Source organism: Caenorhabditis remanei, chromosome V, assembly GCF_010183535.1.
Source record: "Caenorhabditis remanei strain PX506 chromosome V, whole genome shotgun sequence".
In the NCBI taxonomy this organism is placed as follows: Eukaryota; Metazoa; Nematoda; class Chromadorea; order Rhabditida; family Rhabditidae; genus Caenorhabditis; species Caenorhabditis remanei.
The window spans coordinates 13,213,711-13,232,965 of NC_071332.1; the positions used below are offsets into that span (position 1 = coordinate 13,213,711).

General features: G+C 36.9%; 9 protein-coding genes across 9 annotated transcripts; 5 read left to right on the plus strand and 4 right to left on the minus strand.

Moving 5' to 3' along the window:
- Positions 1 to 671: 671 nt before the first annotated feature.
- GCK72_019580 (uncharacterized protein) lies at positions 672 to 4,861 on the minus strand (the record flags this gene model as incomplete). The annotated part of the gene is made up of 9 exons (XM_053733102.1): positions 672 to 834; positions 1,195 to 1,331; positions 1,379 to 1,630; positions 1,689 to 1,783; positions 2,116 to 2,326; positions 3,668 to 3,982; positions 4,032 to 4,262; positions 4,311 to 4,495; positions 4,543 to 4,861. 9 exons carry the CDS (start codon positions 4,859 to 4,861, stop codon positions 672 to 674), a joined length of 1,908 nt encoding a protein of 635 aa, XP_053582015.1.
- On the plus strand, positions 2,574 to 4,775 carry GCK72_019581 (uncharacterized protein; the record flags this gene model as incomplete). Its single annotated transcript, XM_053733103.1, has 4 exons — positions 2,574 to 2,665; positions 3,686 to 3,767; positions 4,123 to 4,246; positions 4,582 to 4,775. 4 exons carry the CDS (start codon positions 2,574 to 2,576, stop codon positions 4,773 to 4,775), a joined length of 492 nt encoding a protein of 163 aa, XP_053582016.1.
- A 683-nt stretch (positions 4,862 to 5,544) lies between the features above and the next one.
- On the minus strand, positions 5,545 to 6,448 carry GCK72_019582 (uncharacterized protein; the record flags this gene model as incomplete). The annotated part of the gene is made up of 4 exons (XM_053733104.1): positions 5,545 to 5,820; positions 5,863 to 6,093; positions 6,155 to 6,339; positions 6,385 to 6,448. The coding sequence occupies 4 exons, from the start codon at positions 6,446 to 6,448 to the stop codon at positions 5,545 to 5,547; spliced, it is 756 nt and encodes a 251-aa protein (XP_053582017.1).
- Positions 6,449 to 7,447: 999 nt separating this feature from the next.
- On the plus strand, positions 7,448 to 7,693 carry GCK72_019583 (uncharacterized protein; the record flags this gene model as incomplete). The annotated part of the gene is made up of 1 exon (XM_053733105.1): positions 7,448 to 7,693. The coding sequence occupies one exon, from the start codon at positions 7,448 to 7,450 to the stop codon at positions 7,691 to 7,693; it is 246 nt and encodes an 81-aa protein (XP_053582018.1).
- A 352-nt stretch (positions 7,694 to 8,045) lies between these two features.
- GCK72_019584 (uncharacterized protein) lies at positions 8,046 to 9,219 on the plus strand (the record flags this gene model as incomplete). The annotated part of the gene is made up of 4 exons (XM_003115479.2): positions 8,046 to 8,355; positions 8,398 to 8,582; positions 8,626 to 8,859; positions 8,908 to 9,219. 4 exons carry the CDS (start codon positions 8,046 to 8,048, stop codon positions 9,217 to 9,219), a joined length of 1,041 nt encoding a protein of 346 aa, XP_003115527.2.
- Positions 9,220 to 9,958: 739 nt separating this feature from the next.
- Positions 9,959 to 10,887, plus strand: GCK72_019585 (uncharacterized protein; the record flags this gene model as incomplete). The annotated part of the gene is made up of 4 exons (XM_053733106.1): positions 9,959 to 10,004; positions 10,049 to 10,233; positions 10,299 to 10,532; positions 10,576 to 10,887. 4 exons carry the CDS (start codon positions 9,959 to 9,961, stop codon positions 10,885 to 10,887), a joined length of 777 nt encoding a protein of 258 aa, XP_053582019.1.
- Positions 10,888 to 11,011: 124 nt separating this feature from the next.
- On the minus strand, positions 11,012 to 11,658 carry GCK72_019586 (uncharacterized protein; the record flags this gene model as incomplete). The annotated part of the gene is made up of 3 exons (XM_003115421.2): positions 11,012 to 11,133; positions 11,184 to 11,555; positions 11,607 to 11,658. The coding sequence occupies 3 exons, from the start codon at positions 11,656 to 11,658 to the stop codon at positions 11,012 to 11,014; spliced, it is 546 nt and encodes a 181-aa protein (XP_003115469.2).
- A 2,615-nt stretch (positions 11,659 to 14,273) lies between these two features.
- GCK72_019587 (uncharacterized protein) lies at positions 14,274 to 17,038 on the plus strand (the record flags this gene model as incomplete). Its single annotated transcript, XM_053733107.1, has 6 exons — positions 14,274 to 14,586; positions 14,641 to 15,059; positions 15,146 to 15,286; positions 16,495 to 16,635; positions 16,903 to 16,964; positions 17,008 to 17,038. 6 exons carry the CDS (start codon positions 14,274 to 14,276, stop codon positions 17,036 to 17,038), a joined length of 1,107 nt encoding a protein of 368 aa, XP_053582020.1.
- On the minus strand, positions 15,518 to 18,993 carry GCK72_019588 (uncharacterized protein; the record flags this gene model as incomplete). Its single annotated transcript, XM_053733108.1, has 17 exons — positions 15,518 to 15,655; positions 15,702 to 15,802; positions 15,849 to 15,953; positions 15,998 to 16,322; positions 16,370 to 16,466; positions 16,520 to 16,698; positions 16,742 to 17,026; positions 17,070 to 17,339; positions 17,384 to 17,601; positions 17,646 to 17,801; positions 17,858 to 18,006; positions 18,052 to 18,155; positions 18,214 to 18,292; positions 18,342 to 18,484; positions 18,531 to 18,713; positions 18,788 to 18,886; positions 18,934 to 18,993. 17 exons carry the CDS (start codon positions 18,991 to 18,993, stop codon positions 15,518 to 15,520), a joined length of 2,691 nt encoding a protein of 896 aa, XP_053582021.1.
- Between the last annotated feature and the right edge of the window lie 262 nt (positions 18,994 to 19,255).

Sequence of the window (19,255 nt, forward strand, 5' to 3'; positions counted from 1 at the left end):
CGAACTGTCAAAATGTGTGTATTGAAAGTGGAAAGTTTCACAAACCAGCCGTCACTGAGTATGAGATAAAAACAATAACCATAGCTGTGTATGTCCTTAATAAAGAAGTCAAACCCTCTCAAGAATGGTTCACTCACCAACGGTACCAACACATTCATCACTGAATAAATTAGATTGAAAATAGCAAAATACAAGAGAAGAAAGCGGTAGTATCCGAACCTTGAGGATTTTTCGGAAAATATCAAATACACGAAAGCCGGATTCACAATGAAAGCAAGGATACAAAATACTTTGGGAACATATTGGTAAACCCAGTGTTTGTCCATTTTATCAGGCAAATAACTGAACAAGAAATGGAATAAATTGAGAGAATGGAACGTTCCCCGTACATAAACGTTTTTCAGATAAACTATGAGCATATTTACCGAATATGAAATCCCTAGATGATACCCGTAGGTGTTTTCGAGAATTGGCTTGTCTAAGCATCAGTAATTCCCCTCTTTACCAAAAACAAATAGGACATCCGTTTCTAATGATTGACAATAACTTGCTAAGGATGATGAACACTTTAATGAAGTAAAAGTTACGTACGAAAGTATTTCATTGCTTGACATCATCGCGTTTATTGGAAAGTGTAAGAAATTTGAAAGCAGAAAAAGAGAAAAAAAAGTTCAATTAGATTGTGCCGAGCTGGATTTCGCTGATGAAAACATCGAACCACCACGACAAATGTGGAATATTCTGAGACGGAAAATAGGAAGACATAGAATAATTGCCACTGGATCCACAAATGCGAATACTCCGAGAGCACTGACCTCGACGTAGTTGAAGCCTCTGTAATGAAATTGAACGTATGGCGAAATTGAACGTATGGGGAGTTCCAAAAAAGGAGAAAACCTTGCTAACTGAATCCCAAACATTGGACTGTACCAGCACAAAAGACACGGTGAGAAGCTTATGAAGATTGGGATAACGGTTTGAACGATGAGAGCTCGAAGAAGTTCAACTTGAAACTTGGAAGTTTTTCGACTAGCTTTCACAGTCATTTTATTGAGCTTTTTAACAATCTGAAAGTAAAAGTCCGCTATTTTCCTCTTGAAAACATTTATCACCATCATTGCAAGTATCAAAAACATAATAATGGATATTGTTGAAACGGATGTCCACAAAATAACAGCTGCCCAAGATCGAAACCTGGTTTCATCAGAACCCTCGTGAAACAGCGCTCCCAACATGTTGAAATCCATGGAATCATTCCCATAAGTCTCACGAAACTCCTCACGAATGTACTGCCGGATTTCCATGTTAGCACGACCGGGAAAGTAACAAATCTGAAATTTTCCATTGGGCAATCTGCTAATCGTACTATTCATGTTACCGCGTGCCAGACTCCAAAGTACAATGCAAAAACAAACACTGCGAATGTCATATATAGATGAAAGTTTTGTTTGGTGAAACTGGAATTATGGATTGCAAGATATCGATAAATGAAATGAATGAGAAGAATAGCGTAACTAGCTGCAACCAAAGAACATCTTCCAGTCATCAAATGGAAATTGAATTCGGACGATTCCACAAACCAGCCATCTTTGAGAATCAGGAAGAAACAGTAACGATAGCTGTGAATATCCTGAAAACAAACATTTATAAAACTCTCTGAAACGGATGGTTTATGAATGATCACTTACCAACGGAACAATCACATTGACCACAGAATAAGTCAAGTTGAAAAGAGCAAAGAATAATAAAAGAAACCGATAGTTTCTGAATTTCGAAGATTTCTCTGTAAAGATCAAGTATATGAAAACTGGATTCACGAGGAATGCCAAAGCACAGAATATCTTCGGAATATATTGATAAACCCAGACGTCGAGCATGTCGAAGAAACTGTCAAAGCTGTAGAATGAAGTGTTTTTTATTCAGAGAAGCGAGATATTACGGAAATTAGTAGGCGTGACAAGTTTCTCGGTCTTCTGTTCAGACAGATCCACCTGAAAAAATATACATACAGGTTGGCAGAACGGAAATTAGACATGTCTTCTGGTTAATTTATTCACAAAACACAGTTTTAAGGCAGCATAACAATGAAAGAATTATGACACGTATTAGTATTACTTTTTGGCAAACAGGGGCATCTGCATAGTTTATCGATAATAATGTCTCGGTAGGGTTTGTGAACTGATATCATGACAATAGTAGATCCAATCCCATATTGAGCAAGAACTATCATTATGAAGTTGTTGAGCGCTTGATTGTGATACCAGCCGAATATTGTCCATGCAAATGCAACAGACGGTAACATTACAATAATAGTAACAAAAACAGACTGAAATTAAATAATTATTAAAGATTGGAAAAGCTACAAACTTGGATAATAATCCCCATTGCAAACTGTTTCTGTAGTTTCATAGTTTTGGAGGACACTGAAGATGTTTTTCCGAACCATAGATTGACAATTGTTAGGAAAGAAAAGGCACCAAAACCAGTAAAAGCTATGCCCATTCCTGGGACCAGACTGTACAGAACAGACTTGTCGAAAGATAGCACAAACATTTTTCGATCGGTGTATTGGAATGGCTGCAGACAAGAGTCTCCAAGTTGTTCGCTCACTTGAACACGAGCATTTTCTTGATTTGGGAGATGAAGATACAAAGGCAAGGGAAAAGTAGGTACCAATGCACAAATGAAAAATAAAACAGTTTTCCTCAGTTTTCTCCAATAATAATTCTTCCCAAAGAGTGTGAAATATCGGTTTTCATAAATTAATAGTAGGGAAGCAGAAGATCCTAAATCATAAATTAAGTAATATTTCGATTCAACTTTATGATACCTGCCAGACACGTTAGGCTCAAATAAACTGTCATAATAGGCGCATCTATCGCTCCCAAACTATAGCATGCCATCATCGGAAGAAGAATATATGGGGTCAAAAGAAAACTGAAACAGAGTACAAACGCTGCATTCCAGGCATGCAGATTCAGCATGAGAAGTTTCACAGTGTTCATTTTTTGCGGAGTCTTAAACATTATACAGTATGCTCCGAAAACCATAATTGGAATGTCTATAATCGATTGAAAATCAAATATAAAGTCGAGGAAGTTTGGAGTTGCAAAATAACTAGATTCTGGGGTACACGGTTGCATGACGAAGATGTGAAACCAGACAGAGCTTTTGAAAAGAAACAAAAAAGAAAAATGTGTTATCATTCATTACGCAAATATTTTAATGAGAGCAGAAGCGATTCCTGCAGGCTTGAAGATGATTCATCGAACAGAGAGAAGTTCTGAGAAAAAAACTTCCAAAATATTACCAAAACATTTTAATTATCTGTTTTATGTTACTCAACATGTGCAGACTGAACATGATCATTTTAACAAAACTCATGCAGTTTGGAATTTTGAATAAAATACAGCAAACCCCAAACGACATTATTGAACTATTCAAAACGCTTGAACTTTAAAAATTGAAGCTGTAAAGCTGGGGGTCGTAAGGAAATGGGTTTCAGGGAAGCATGGAATCACTAATATATAAGCTGACTGGAAAAATTGTCTGCAAAAGATTGTGTGCAAACTCGTTCATTTTCTCAAGATCGGAGACATTCTAGACAAATTTATTCTTAATTTCAGACTCGAATCTTCTGATTAAACACAAAAATTAATGTTTTCACTTTAGATTTTGAGTTCAGTGATTCAGTTCGTGTCGATGGAATCCTCCGGCAGACGGAGCTCTTCACACCCGTTGATCTACTCGGAACCACAACACTCGAGGTAGTTCCTTTTTGAAACATGTCGAAGGTTATTAATCCAAAACAAGCTTTTCGATAAGATTTGTGGAATAATAAAACAGTGATAGTAGATGTCAGTCCATGGAATGCGAAGAGAATAGTACACATGTTGTTGGCCGCTTGGTTGTAAACTCCGAATACTACAGAGAAGAACGTGTAGGTGAGTGGAGTGATGAGGATCAGAAAAGGAGTGGACACCTGGAAAATAAAGTATGAGTAAACTCTATGTTCGAAATTTAGACTCAACCTGAATATAAATTGCTCTCAAAAACTTCTTCTGCAAGTTCAACGTATATTGCGAAGTTGACATTCTTCTTGTCCGAATCTTCATTTTACAGTACAGCAAGATAACAAATGCCGCATTTTCGGTGACCAGTAATATGGCCATGAACAAGACAGAGAGTAAAACTAGGCTCAAGTCAGTAGCCAAAACGAATAATGGAGCATTGAGAATGACTTCAGGTAGTTTTGGTAGAACCTGAAATTTCAAATGAGGAACTGACAGAATGTTCTCGAAAAGACCAACATTGAAAACTTTCTGAAGAGCTTCTGTTTGTTCTGGAATCGCGAAGTATGCTGGAATAAAGAAAAATGCTGCAAGAATATAGTTTATGAGCAGGAATATCGAACGATATCGACGCCAAGGATGATATCGTGCAAACATGAGGAAAAAGCGGTTTTCAAATAATGTTAGGATTGCAGTACCAACCACTGAAATTGAACTTTTATGATTAGAATCCAGAGGAATGAATACTCACTTGCGTAAACCATCACTATCATATAAGTCTGAACTTCAGTAGAAACTCCTACATACTTCAATACTCCCAATGGATATCCGGAGAAAGTTGGGAACAGTAAGAAGGGAGAAGTGAGAACACTAACTCCCAGATCTAGGATGACACTCCAAAAAAGCAGATTGAACATGCTCCATTTCACTGATTTCATCGAGTCAGGAGTCTTGTATAAGATACAGTATACTCCGAGGATGTGAATCGGAATCTCGATACATGTCATCAAATTCAAAGCGTCATTTAGAAAACGAGGAGTATAAAAGTAGGATAGCATAGAGTTATTCATCAAAATTGTATGTTTCTGAAAACAAGTTTCACTCTTCGAAGAAATGAATGACAGAATGAAGTGATGCCAATGAGTAACAGAGTGAGATTTGTCAAGAGGAAGTTTTTCTTGACAAAGATCGAAAAGCGGGGTATTATTTTTTAACGAATAGACAGCACAGCATATAATTAGGAAAAAGAACACTAGGTATCTTGTGCAGTTTTTGAGAAAACAAGCCTTCGTCGACAAGTTGGAAGAAAACTTGATTTCTAAACGACTGATGAGATCAACAGTTTAGTGAAAACAGAAATGGTGAAGGGAATTGAGAACATGATGAAACTAATTCTTCGACATTCAAAAATAACATCGAGTAATCTGTCAGAAAACCAAATAACACTGTTCATCAAATCCTCCAGGGCCATTAACTTCCAGGAAATATTTTCTTCATTTACCAGAAAGAGAACAGAAAAATAAATGTAATAAACGTATGCTTCTTATTATTTCTATAGCTTGAAACCAGTTTATTTCAAATTTGTATTCGAAGAAAATGCAAAGATTTTCCCAGCAGTTCACAATAACAATTCTTTCCTTGAAAAGTTTTCCGATCTTTGAAAATGCATCCATTGAGAGAAGTAGATTAAGTTGAATGTTTCCATACAAATAAAGAGTTAAATTAAAACAAATTAGGTTTGTCCATCAGTCTATCAATGTCTGCTGTGAAAGTTCATCGTATTCAAGTGCATATTGACAACTGGGACAGCTCTCGATGACGTCGTTTCGGATTTCTTGAAAAGAAAAAACTTGTAGCAAACAGCCCTGTACGGTTTATGACTCCATAGCATAATGCTTGTAGATGATAATCCATGAAGTGAGAATATGACAAAACAAATATTATTTGCTACTTGGTTGTGATAATTGAATGCAACTGTATAACAAATATAAGTAATTGGAATCAAGAAGTTCGCTGCCATCGTTGATGTCTGTAACAACAAAATAGTGAGATGCGAACAGATAGAACTTACTTGTATTAGAAACGCGATGAGTATAGCTCTTTGCATTGATAGCGTTTTCTGTGACATTGTGATCTTATAAGTCACCGAGTTCATTTTAGAATACATGCGTTTGGCGAGGATAAGTATTTCAGTAGCCAGTAGAAAAGACATTAGAATTATTGGAATCACAAAAAATCGAAGTTCAGTTGCATAGACAATGATTTGGTGGCGGAGAATAAAGTCGGGAAGTTGGGGAAGTTTCTGAATTTTTTCTAAGTGTCATCTAATTGGAGTCCGCTTCAGAGAAGCCTACTTCACTAACCTGTAGAACTTGTGGCAGCGCAATCGATTGATCTGGAAAATTCAGAAACGCTGGAAGAGGATATATAAATGCCAAAATGTAATTCATTGCTAGAACTGGAACTCGAACCTTCCTCCAAGACGTTTCTTTCCCAAACAAAATATAATACCGATTTTCCAATACTGTCATAGTCGCCACATTTACAGCTGAATATTGGTACTTAATCTTTTATTCAAATGTCAGAAACTTACTGCACAACAACGCGGCAAAAAGATAGCACTGATGTTGAAGTGGTACATTCATATAATTGAACATTCCCAGGGAAAATCCAGCGACAGTAGGAAACAACACAAAAGGGATAATAAAAAATGTAACAGTCCAGTCTAGGCAAACACTCCAGAAATGTAGATTCAACATACTCCATTTGACTGATTTCATAGAATCAGGACTTTTGAATAAGATGCAATACGTTCCAAATATGTGAAGAGGAGTTTCCAATGCAGTAATTATGTGTAAGGAGAAGGTAATAAACTCTGGAGTTGATATAAATGATATCTCCATAACAGGGTTTTGTCGATCTTTGAAAAACCAAATTGTTGACGTTTTCTTGATTTTAATGATAGATGAAGGGAATGAAGGAAGTGAAATCTTTGTTCTATTCAGATGAAAATTTGATTTGTTTGGGGAACCGTAGGACGTCGAGGTAAAAATGAGAAAGTCCGTCTAGAATTGCTTAGAACTTAGAGAATATTTATCGAGGTCAAAGACACACTGAAAAAAGCTGCCCTAAAAATAAGAGAGAAATCAAATTACCTTCAATTTAAGTTGTGACTGATCTGTTGAAAGAAGAGTTGGAAAAGAGAAAATATACTATATTGATGAGAGCGAATTTTAGTTTCAAATGATCACAAAAAACCACGAAAGATTGAACACCCACACATGGACTCAATCATCTGAAAAGAGTAATATGCTTCCATCACACTTGACTGAATTCATATGGATATACTTTTGTTGAGAAATGTTTCATGCCTTCTTCTTCTTTGTCTTTTTTTGATCAGTGGAAACGAGGAAGTGATTTTAGATCAAAAGATTGTCTATCATCGTTATTCTTTCTCATCGAAACACATATAAATAAGTGGATTTGCTGTCCAGTGTTGTTCAATTGGATGCAAAATGATACTTCTATTCTTGTTTTTCTCTCTTGTGGGCTTTATTTTCACTTTAAAATGTCCAGAAGGTTATTCTGAAGCTGAAAACCCGACTTCTTGCAAAAATGACGTAAGTTTTCCCGAGAGAAAAAACAGAAGAAATAAAATGAATTACCTCCAGAAAGATTGCGGATCTAACAACATTTGTTGGAATAGAAGTGGATGTTGCAATGGGATTCTTGAAGACGACATCACAGACTTCGACCCGAAATGTCCTGATGGAAACGAACTTGTTCGTGTTGAACACGATGGAAAACTCGTTTTAGTTTCTGGAAGACTTTGTGGACAATTGTTATGTCCAACGGGATCAACTTGCATTCAAGGCCCATATTTTGCAGGGTGTTGTAAATAAACCTATTTTAATTATTTCAGCAATTTTATACGTGACTTTCGTATAAAATATGAAATTTTAGATCAGACAGGGAAATCGCTAACTCCAAGAATACAGAAAGGCTGTTATTAAGTGGTCTACTGAAGACAGACACTACTCTTTATATGATCAAACGAACAAGTTTTAACATTACGTTGGTCAATCTCAAAAGTGTTCTTTAACAAGTAAAACAATTTATTTTTGATAACGTAAAGTTCGAAACGTGTCTAGTGTCCTGAAATAAATTGAATTTATCGCCAACGTAGGCAATCAAATCTTGGTTTTCCTGGTGCATAACTTTTTATTTTCCCATAATTTTTCATTTGTCATCAAAATGACTCTCTCCTACGTTCACACTCCGAAGTTCGTTTCCACTAGTTTACACATCATGACATGTCTCGAAGTACCCGTTCACATATTCGGTATTTATATCATTTTATGGAAAACTCCTGAATCTATGAAATCAGTGAAATGGAGTATGTTTAACCTTCACATCTGGAGTATGTCACTTGACTTGACCGTCAGCTTATTCACATCACCGTTTGTATTATTTCCGGCAATCGCTGGGTTTCCTCTTGGACTTCTGAAGGAGTTCGGTGTTCCTGCAGCGGCGCAAGCATTTCTGGTTGTATCCATTTTCGCAGGTTCCTGACAAATATTCTCCTATACAAATGTGTTATTTTCAGGGGTCGGAGTCTCTATTTTGGCCATTTTCGAAAACCGTTTTTATGTATTATTTGCTGGAAACACTGTCTGGAGGTTCATACGAATCCCAGTGCTTTTTGTAAATTATGCGTTGTGTTTTCTATTTTTCATCCCTCCATATTTGACCATTCCTGAACAAAGAGTTGCATTAGAGGAGGTGTACAGGGTAATATGATTTACAGTTATTCGAAAATCGGCATGATTTCCAGAAGCTTCCATCTGACTTACCACCTTCAATAACCAATGGACCTGTGTTCGTCCTTGCTACTGATGCAACTTATGCCTTGATATCAATATTTCTTATCACATGCTTCATCATTGGAGAAATTGCAATGTGTATTTTCTTTATCTGGCTCAACACAAAATGTCTTGCCAAAAGAATTCATCTATCGAGAACTACTTTAAAAATGCAACGGAAGTTTTTGAATGCCCTCCATGTTCAGGTTACTTGTATTTATTTTTGCTTTTTCTTCAAACCTTTGCTTTTTCAGATGTACACCCCATTAATTATTTTGATAGTACCTTTAGTCTACATCGCTTATTCCGTATACTTCAACGTTTATGATCAGGCATCTAACAACTTATGTCTTATCATGATCTCATTTCACGGATTGGCATCTACTACTGTCATGGTGCTCATTCATAAATCTTATCGAGAAGCTTGCATCGACATATTTTGTATCAAAACTCAATATAAAACAAATCCAATACCAGAGTCAAGGCGGAATAGTTTTGTCACATATGTGCCAAGATCAAAAATTCGAGATGATGTAATAGTGGTATCACATCAAATTACCTACTAATAAGTATGGGGTGGAGAAAGTTATGAAGGAATTTGTTCTTATGATTTCCCCTATTTATCCAACACATTGTGAAGTTGTAGTTGACTTTCTATGTCCAGCCATAATCAGGTTAGGAAATATGGAAACTGGTAATCGTATTTTTTTCGTATTTCGGTTTGAAATAACATCAAAAACATCTGAATTTCAGATACCAAAACTATTGCGAACCACCAAATGTGTTGGTCTCCAAATTTGGGAAATCGCTTCATTAACGACCAGACAAACAAGTTTCTACGTTGTGATAATCTGTTATTCGAAGAGTTAGGCTACAAAAAACAAATTATTATCGAGCACCAAAAACCAAAAAGGTGTAAAGACACACTGATTGAGCATATATAAAAATTGAATTTAGCGCCAATGTAGGCAATCTAGTTTCCAGAGTGTGACTCGTGTGTCCAGAATATTTATATATTTCTGGATATCTTATACTGCTGGAATGAATCTTTCGTATATCCACACTCCAAAATTTGTTTCTTCTAATTTACACATCATGACATGTCTCGAAGTACCCGTTCACATATTCGGTGTCTATATAATTTTATGTAAAACTCCTGAATCAATGAAATCAGTCAAATGGAGCATGTTTAATCTACACTTTTGGAGTGTGTCACTTGACTTATCCATCAGTTTGATGACGTCACCGTTTGTGTTATTTCCGGCAATCGCGGGATTTCCTTTGGGTATCTTGAATAGTTTCGGGATGACTACATCTGCTCAGATTTATTTGGTAGTGTCCATGTTCGCAAGTAGGTTCGCCGGTCACTCCTTTTCTAATTTTCCAAGTTTTCAGTTGTGGGCATCTCGGTTCTCGGAGTTTTTGAGAACCGATTATTCGTGTTGTTTGCTGAAAATACCGTTTGGAGGTATTTGAGGATTCCTTTCTTCGCTCTGAACTACTCCCTGGCTCTTCTGTTTTTCATTCCTCCGTATCTGAACATTCCGGACCAGAAAATTGCATTGGAGGAAGTTTTCAAGGTGAATAATCAATCTAAGTTAGATTAACACGGTTCAAACGAAGACTTTAAAAATGTATTTTTCAGATACTCCCACCCGAACTACCCTCGTATATAATCAACGGACCTGTCTTTGTACTCGCTACAGACGCTACTTACGCATTCTTATCTATTTTTTTAATCACAATTTTCATCATAGCGGAAACGTTGCTCTGTATTTTCTTTATTGCTGTAAATACAAAATGTCTCGCCAGAAAAATGCATCTTTCGCAAACAACACTCAGAATGCAACGAAAGTTTCTGAATGCAATCCATGTTCAGGTTAGTACTATTTTCCACTTACCTTGACATTCGAATTCTACAGATGTACACTCCACTAATTATTCTCATAATACCTCTGATTTATATCGCCTACTCTATCATTTCCAAAAATTATAACCAGGCTGCAAACAATCTTTGTTTCATTATGATTTCTTTTCACGGGTTGGCATCAACTATTGTTATGGTACTCATCCATAAATCTTATCGAGAAGCCTGCATAGACATATTTTGTTTCCGAATGCAATATAAGACTACTCCAATAGTCGAGTCTAGGCGGAACAGCTTTGTATCATATGTCCCAAGATCGAAGATTCGAGATGACGTGGTTGTTGTGGCACATCAAATCACCTACTGAATAACTCTTATTACTTTGACGATTTCGTGTCCAACTGTTTTTTTAACAAGCCAGATTTATTACTTGTACAAACAATATCGTTACATTAACTTCAGCCAAACATAGTCATGTCATAAAAATTGTACTATTTTTTCTTTCTGTAAGCTGGCATTGGAACACATTGATCCCATTGATAATTTGGAGGATACGGTGGGCAGTCACAGTAGTATCGGGGTGTACTTCCAACATACTCAACGAATTGAGCCACTGAAAAACTTTTTATTTGAAAAAAAAACTACTTCATACTGGAAACTAACCTCTACAATATCCCTGGTCATAGTTTTCATAGTTATAATAATTTGGGTAATAAGATGGTCTTCTGAATAGTCCCCCAAAAAGGAGACGTCGGAGGCCCCATCCTCCTCCAGTGCCACCATAATACCGATTTCCGTAGTAGTTCGTGGTGTGATAATGGGAGTTTCCACCTCCTCCATTGTATCGAGAACCTCCTCCCCAATGATTCGGACGATGCCAGCCACCTCCACCGCCTCCACGTCCCCATCCCCGACCGCCTCCTCCTCGACCACCTCCTCGACCGCCACCTCGACCGCCACCTCCGTGACCACCTCCACGACCACCTCCACCCCGACCTCCGCCCCGACCTCCTCCCCGAGCTTCGCAAGAGATAACTGAATAAACATAGGTTTTTTTTTACATTTTGAATTTTCATACAAACTTACCAAAAATACCAATGAAAGCTATCAAAACTATCAGGAAAGGGAATATTCTCATTTTGGTTTGTTGTCTTCCGCAGATAGTCTAGCTTCCCGAATCTTCTTCTTCTTTTATATCTTGTTCAAGTTAACATGAGATTGGCGAATGGCCGCGAAGCTGCGGAATTTCGGTCAAGGAGTAAAGCATTTTCCAATTCACATTACCCTCCACTCTTCTTCTTCTTGTTCCTTTCGTTTCCCAATCCAATCTTTTTCGTTAAAAGTGTTTTTAGAAATTTGCCGAGATCAATCAGTTTTCCCTCTCGTTTCATTTCATTGATAGAAGACGTTTGACTTCATTCACAGACATGCAAAAGACGTGATAAGAATAGCCATACGGGTTTCATCTGTTTTATTATGTTCTGATTCGTCAAAGAGCCCGTTTCTGTTTCTGTCTATTAGTCTATCTACCAAGGTCAGATACCGAGAACGTACGAGACCAAAGTGATTCTGAGAGATAACAATCTTTCCAGAAGATAACGAAAGGAAAAACGGGATGCATGCTCAGAAGATGTCGATCTTCAACCTAGTGAAACTTTTACATAATTTCACCTAATCAATATAAGAAATTCAATCAATTTCGTTTCTGATTTTTACTTTTGACTTTGGTTGACCAGTCCACCTGACACTCGCTAGACAACACGTTTGATTCTTGCAGTGGCCTGATATTGAAACAAGTCTCAATGCCTTGTGGCCTATTAATTGTTTGATCGGCAGGTGAAACATAGAAAGAAACTGACTTCATTTGCCATTAACCACTTAATCAAATGCTCTCGTTTCTCTTCTTAACTTATTTATCAAGGCTGAATACTAAAGTTTTCTATCCTCACTTTCTTCAGTATTGTAATTACGTTTGAATTGAAGGTTTGTTATTATTATTTACACAATTTCTCATTCAAGCATAAAACTAATAAAAATTTTTGTCAGATTTTCTCTTTCGCATCATCATGTCAGATTGCTCTCAAGAAACGAATTATCTGGCAAGTCCAGAGTTTATGGTTCTAGCTTCTCATTGTTTAGCAGGAATACAAATTCCAGTGTTTCTATTCGGAAGTTATTGCATTCTTTTCAAAGTTAGTGGAGTTATTTTGAAGTGTTTTCTAATGAGCCTATTTTCAGACTCCTGATAGCATGGCTAGTGTAAAATGGCTTCTGTTGAATACCCATTTTTGGAGCTCCCTTTCAGATTTCATTATATGCTTTTTGGGTCTTCCTTATCTCTTTATACCTGCTTTAGCGGGATATGGGTTAGGCGTTATGAATAATCCTGGTCTGGCTATATATTTATTAATTACTGTTACAGCGTGTGAGTTTTTTTTAAAGATTTTCATTGGCGGGGAAAGCAAAACCTTGTTTAGATTCTGGAGTGTCATTACTTTCTATTTACGAGAATCGATATTTTATACTGTTCGGTCGAAAAACTTGGTGGCGTCATTATCGGAAGTCGTATTTCATTTCAATTTACATTCTGGTTCCCTTCATGTTCATCCCTCCATATTTCAATGTTCCTGATCAAGAGACTGCACGAATTCAGGTATTTCGATCGATCCCTTGTCTACCAAAATACGCTTTTGGTGACCGAAAAATGTACATTTTGTCTCTGGATTATGTGGTTCCTGTAGCCTGTGTGACATGTGCTTCACTGTTGTTGGGGGTCTCTCTCATAATTTTTCTATATCTCACTTTTTGGAAGATCTGGATAGATAGTGCATGGACGGCATCTAGACAAACTCAGGTGCTGCAGAAATCATTCACGAAAGGAGTGACTGTTCAGGTAAGTCAATCACTGAAATCAACAAGCTATAGTAATTATTGATTCAGACCGTCTACGAATTTTTCATCCTGTTAATCCCAGTTGTCACACTCCTGGCTATGATCATTTTTTGTTATCATAATCAGATTATCAACAATTTCGCTTTTCTCGTCGTATCACTGAATGGTGTTGGATCCACTATCATTATGTTATCTGTTCACAAACCATATCGGACATTCACTCTATCCGTATATTGTGTCTTTTGTCCCAAAATTTCACATAAGGATCATAGTAATGCGACAGAGTTGCGGTCAAAATTGAGTGCAATTTCTTGATTTTTGTGTTTTTTATTGCTACATACTTTTCGTATTCTTTCTAGAGAAAAAACAAGTTTAGAGAAAAAACTCAAAGTTTTGAATTAAGTTTTTTTGTCTCTAATTTCATAGTACATTTTCTAAAAGCTCATCCCCATTTCTTATGAAAATGAAGGGAGTTTCTAGACGAGAAAGAAGAGTGTACTAGTCAGACCTTGTTTTTTATGTGATTCATAGTGACTGAGCAGGGGAACATGTAAGGGATGAAAGAAAGAAGATATAATTTTGAAAAACAAAAGATTGATTTCAACTTCAATGAGACAAAATATTTATATTTGTTCTTTCTTTTGATGTTCTTTTGATGCAGTTACTCCATCTTCTATTTCATAAACCTCAAAGTCTTATAGTAGTTACATTAAAACCTACAAAGCTACATGAAATCCATTTTCTTATTCGTTTCATTTTGTTTTGCGTCAGTAACTCTAATTAGGAGAGTAGTCAAAACCCTAGCAACTATTCCTTTTTGTCATCACCCTTCTCTTCTTTTCAAGCAGAAGACGTTCTCCAATGACCGAATGTAACCCTGACTCCAGTTACCTTGCATCTCCAGAATTTGTGACATTCTCTTTCCATGTCATCACTTCTGTAACTATTCCTGTAATGACTTTTGGCGCGTATTGTATCTTATTCAAAACTCCAAATAAAATGAAATCTGTGAAGTTGTTAATGCTGAATTTGCACTTTTGGAGCACATTATCTGATATGACAATCAGTTTTTTCGGAGTTCCGTATCTTCGTTTTCCCACTTTGTCTGGTTATGGTTTAGGAGTTATCAATGTGCCTGGATTATTATTTTATTGTGGAGTCACTTTTATTTTAGGTAAGTTGTGCAAATTTATGGGAAAACATATAATTCCACTAATTGAGTTTTCAGCTCTCACTGCTTCAATCCTTGCTATTTACGAGAATCGTTATTACTCTCTATTCGGTCGACACAACAGTTGGCGTCTGGTCAGAAAACCTTTCCTTGCTGCCACTTACATTTCGGTGCCATTTATTTTCATCTCCCCATATCTCAACCTCCCGGAGCAAGATAGTGCGAGACGAATCGTTCTGAGCACTCTTCCATGCCTTCCTGAATTCACTTACTCGAACTTGAAACTATTCGTTTTGTCCTTAAATGTGACTATACCATTTTTATGCATTCTGTTCAGCTGTGTCTTTTTCGCTATTTCGATTATATCATTTTTTCTTCTAACTGTCTATCATTTGGTATCTGAACAGCAAGGAACTATTCATTCATTCAGAACACTGGCTATTCAGAAGAACTTCTTGATAGCAGTAACAATTCAGGTTAGACTCGCACAAAGGTTTTATTATTTGATTGCAATTCTACCACTATTTTCATCTATCCCAATTTCCAATCATCTCATTTTCAGACTGCCTTTACTATAATCATTGTCCTCGCCCCAGTTCTTGTATTCATTTTCATAGTCATCGCCTGGTATCACAACCAAAAACTCAATAATTTCGTATGCTTAACTCTGTCAATTCACGGAGTTGGATCCACCATCGTGATGGTATTAGTGCATAAACCTTATCGAGATTTCACGTTTTCATCAATTTCTTGCCGTCTCGTTACATCGAAAACTCCTGATATAACTACGGATTCGAAACTCAACACAATGAGAAATATTAAATTGATGCTTAGAAAGAATGGGTGTTTTTGTGCAATTGTTTTTATTAACATTTATTTTCAGACAATAAAAAAATTCAAAGAGATTTATGAAAATGATATAGCCTATCCTACGTTACTTTTTCTTCCAAAACGAAATCTTCTCCAATAATTCTTTTCCAAATGACAATGGTTTGGTCGGAGTAGTGGGGGTAGTTGGAGCGTGTTCTACAGATCCTCTTCTCGTTCCTTCTACCAACAAAAACTCATTTCCCTAAAATAATAATTAATTGAAATGCTTTAAATGTTCAAAAACCAACATCAAACCCATCCAAGTCGGCAAACGGATTACTGAATCTCCTCTCCCACTTGTCTGACTCTTTCTCGAATGCATGCGGATTGTACATTTGTTTATGATCATCTAGAAGCTCCATATTTGAAAAAAAAATACGGTTCAGGACACTTACGTAAATTTTTTCTATCTGAATGCATGAATAGATCAAATCTGACTAGGAGGCATGCTGGACCAGCACATTGGTTAGATGGAGTGCGAAGAGTTATGAAACGATAACCTGAAATTAAAACGATTGGATTTGGAAATATTCAGCTCATTTACCATTATTCATAGTATCGATATGAAGTATCCGCTGAGCAAAAACACTTCCCGACTCATTGTGCACATTGAATTGAAGAAATGATAAATCATTGAGCATAACTTTGTCAAAACTATACACATGTCTCTCATAATTAGTGACGAATGACGTTTCTTCACGTGTCCGTCTACGGCAAGATGTCTCAAACTTGGAAGATGTTGAGATGGAAGGAGAGGAAATGTCTTCTTTCGATATTTGATCAGGCACATCGAAAAGGCGAACAGATACAGTACTCCGACGACGGTATTTGTCACTGTCCATTGCTGAGAGGAAATACGCGGCGATTATCTGAAACAACAAATTTCTCTTGGTATGAGTGGATACTGTAACCCCACCTCCACTTCCACCGTATATGCAATAGTGAATGGGATTGATAAAAATGGTTTCAACTGAACATCTCTCATTCGAAGCCAGTCTGGTTTCCGAACGTATCTAAAATCTTGCATCAGCTAATTTCCAGGATTTGCAGATTGTTTCTACCGTACCCACACGCTCCATTCCTTTCAAACATTGCATAATTCAATTGAGTGTTGGAGCAGTTTGTTTGAATGTTCAATGCGACCATTTGTGCTCCAGTGAGCCAATGAATCATTGGATTGTAGTTGGTGGAATAGATTCGAGATGCTTTTGGATAAATTCTCATGATTTTAGATTTGTTTAAATTCTGAAAAACAAAATATCTGAACGCTTCTTTCCTGAAAAATCACTTGAATTTTCTCCACCGAACTTCCTCTCAAACAATTCCAGACCGTGTTCTCATCAGCAGATACAATACAAGGTACAGTATCAATTGTAGCGTTTTCCAAGTTTATAGCAGTTGAGACACCTCTTGATGATTCGAAGGCTTGCATGTAATTGATGATTTCAGATAGTTCAGAACATGAAGATTCTTCTGGAAGTTGAAGCATTTGAGCAGCTTTCTGTTCTTCTGTGAGTTCATTGAATCGTTCATTTTCAATTGCTTCATCTTCAGTCAAGTCAATCGAGGAACCCTGAAAGTGTGAGATGTTTGAAGTGACAGACGGTCTGACTTACCTGTAAATCGATACTTGAATCTTCTCGACTTCTCGATTCCTGCTTATCGAATCTCTTCTTTTTGGCTTTTATCAATATTTTGTACTTTAATAATTCTGGAGACGGGTACTTGACGTCTCCTGAACCTTCTCTCGCATACAATGGGTAGTCAGGAAGAGGTCCCGTCAGCAGAAGATCTCCGAAGACGTGATGAAATATTTGTACCATTTTTTCTTGCTGCTTACGTCCGAGATGGTTTTCAATAGAGAGGATTAGAGGATATGGAGTCGTCTGAATAAAGATATGTGTGTCTGAATGTCCAGATGTCCACAAACCTTGAAAGCGCATTCTTTGATAGCCTCGCAAACTTCTTTCAGACCAATTTCATTCATTCCCATCACTGCTGTTGGTCCATGAGTTATCACTGGATCTCCTTCTTTATCTTTGTTATCCCAAACATCTAACTCAACACATCTACATCCGCACAGCAGCGCTTGACGATACATTTCCACGTCAGCGGAGCAATGACCAATGGCATAAACTAGTTGGTTACCTGGAAATTGGTAATTAGACTTGTGGACTTTTAAAAAAATATACCAGAGCAATATGTGTTGTGTGAAGAATCTATAAAATATCGGTTGATTGGTTCTCTCATACTAGCTACATCCAATTTCATTCTCTGAGCTGAAATTGCCACGCCTGCTTCATCAGAAGCCATCCAATGAGTAAATATTTGTGGAGTTATAGCTGAGTCTGAATAGAATACTCTGGATTAAGTTATCTGGATAGTGAAGATTCTCGACACTTACCTCCAGAATACTGCCACGCCTCCAGAATCGAACTAATCTTCCTATCAGAAACTTGATTAAATCTAGCATCATTTAGTCTATGATCATGTTGATTTTTTCGAAGCCATTCCCCAAATTCTAGCTTTGTTGCTACTGGCTCATCTTCTGATCTGAAACAAAGCGTTTATTGAATGCTGTGCGACTCGAAAATTTACATTTTCCGAAAAATGGCTTCCAATCGAGATCCCTCAAACTTTGTCAAAATCATAATGATTCTTATCAGTTTTTGATCGTCGATTTCCACATTTTTCCGGGAGTTCTAAAAGAAAGGATGCAATAGGAATTTAATATTTGTCTACTCTATCGAATATATTTACCACTGAAAGAAGTTTTCCAACTGCAGTCCATTCTGTCTTTGTGGAATTCTTCTTGTGTTTGTCGTATACTCTCATTATACTGAAAACGGAGAATATCCTCAAGTAGCCAATTAAAAATATCTACTCACTCCTCTTCTAGACATCTCTGCGTGAATGCTGCATACATTTTCGGTGCTAACTTTTTTCGAAAATGATATAGTAACCCGTGTTCCTCTTTTCTCACCCGCTGCACCGTATCGAACAAAGATGATCCGAATTCGTGGAGACGTTTCTGGAAATTGTGATATATTTATGTCCACGTATCCGGAAGTCCTAACCTCATCTTTCTCCAAACACACGAAATGAGTAAACTTCAAATTGGTAATGCTCGTCCCGCTGACAATGGTCAAGAAGTTTCGTTCGAATCCTTTTTCATGAGCTCCCATCTCGAAATCGGTCGGTTTTCCAACTCGAACATCGTAGATTCGTTCCAAATAGATATAATTTTTTTCGTGAGCTAACTGAAACTTCTTAAAGTTTAGGAAAAAACTATAGATTTTGTTTTGAAATGGTGAAAATTTTTCACCAAACTTACCTCTTTCGTGTTGAAAACCTTGTAGTCTTTGTACCTCCAAAACAAGATATATGGGGTTGGATCCACTTGAAGACGTACCGAATTTCGACTCGTGAAATTCTTAAAAGAAATTCAGACTATATCTCTTCCGAAAATTCAAAACTAACCTCTTCGTATTTGAAAAAAATAAGTTTGGCATCCTTCAACACGTCCGGTACTTTTGACATGTCCTCCTCGGACAAGAAAGTGACAATTCGTCTCTTTCTTTTTTCAAACAAATCTTTTCTTGTCAGCAGACTGAAAATGGACAAAAAAGAGAGAGTAGAGGAGTAGAAGAGACGCAGGTGTTATAATGTTTGTGTGTGCATATGATTGATAACTGATACGGAATAGCATTTGTATTGAAAGAAGCACAAAATGTCATATTTTCGGGTTGTTGACGTCATTGGGTCAAAATGATTCAGACGATGATGACCTGATTACTTGAAT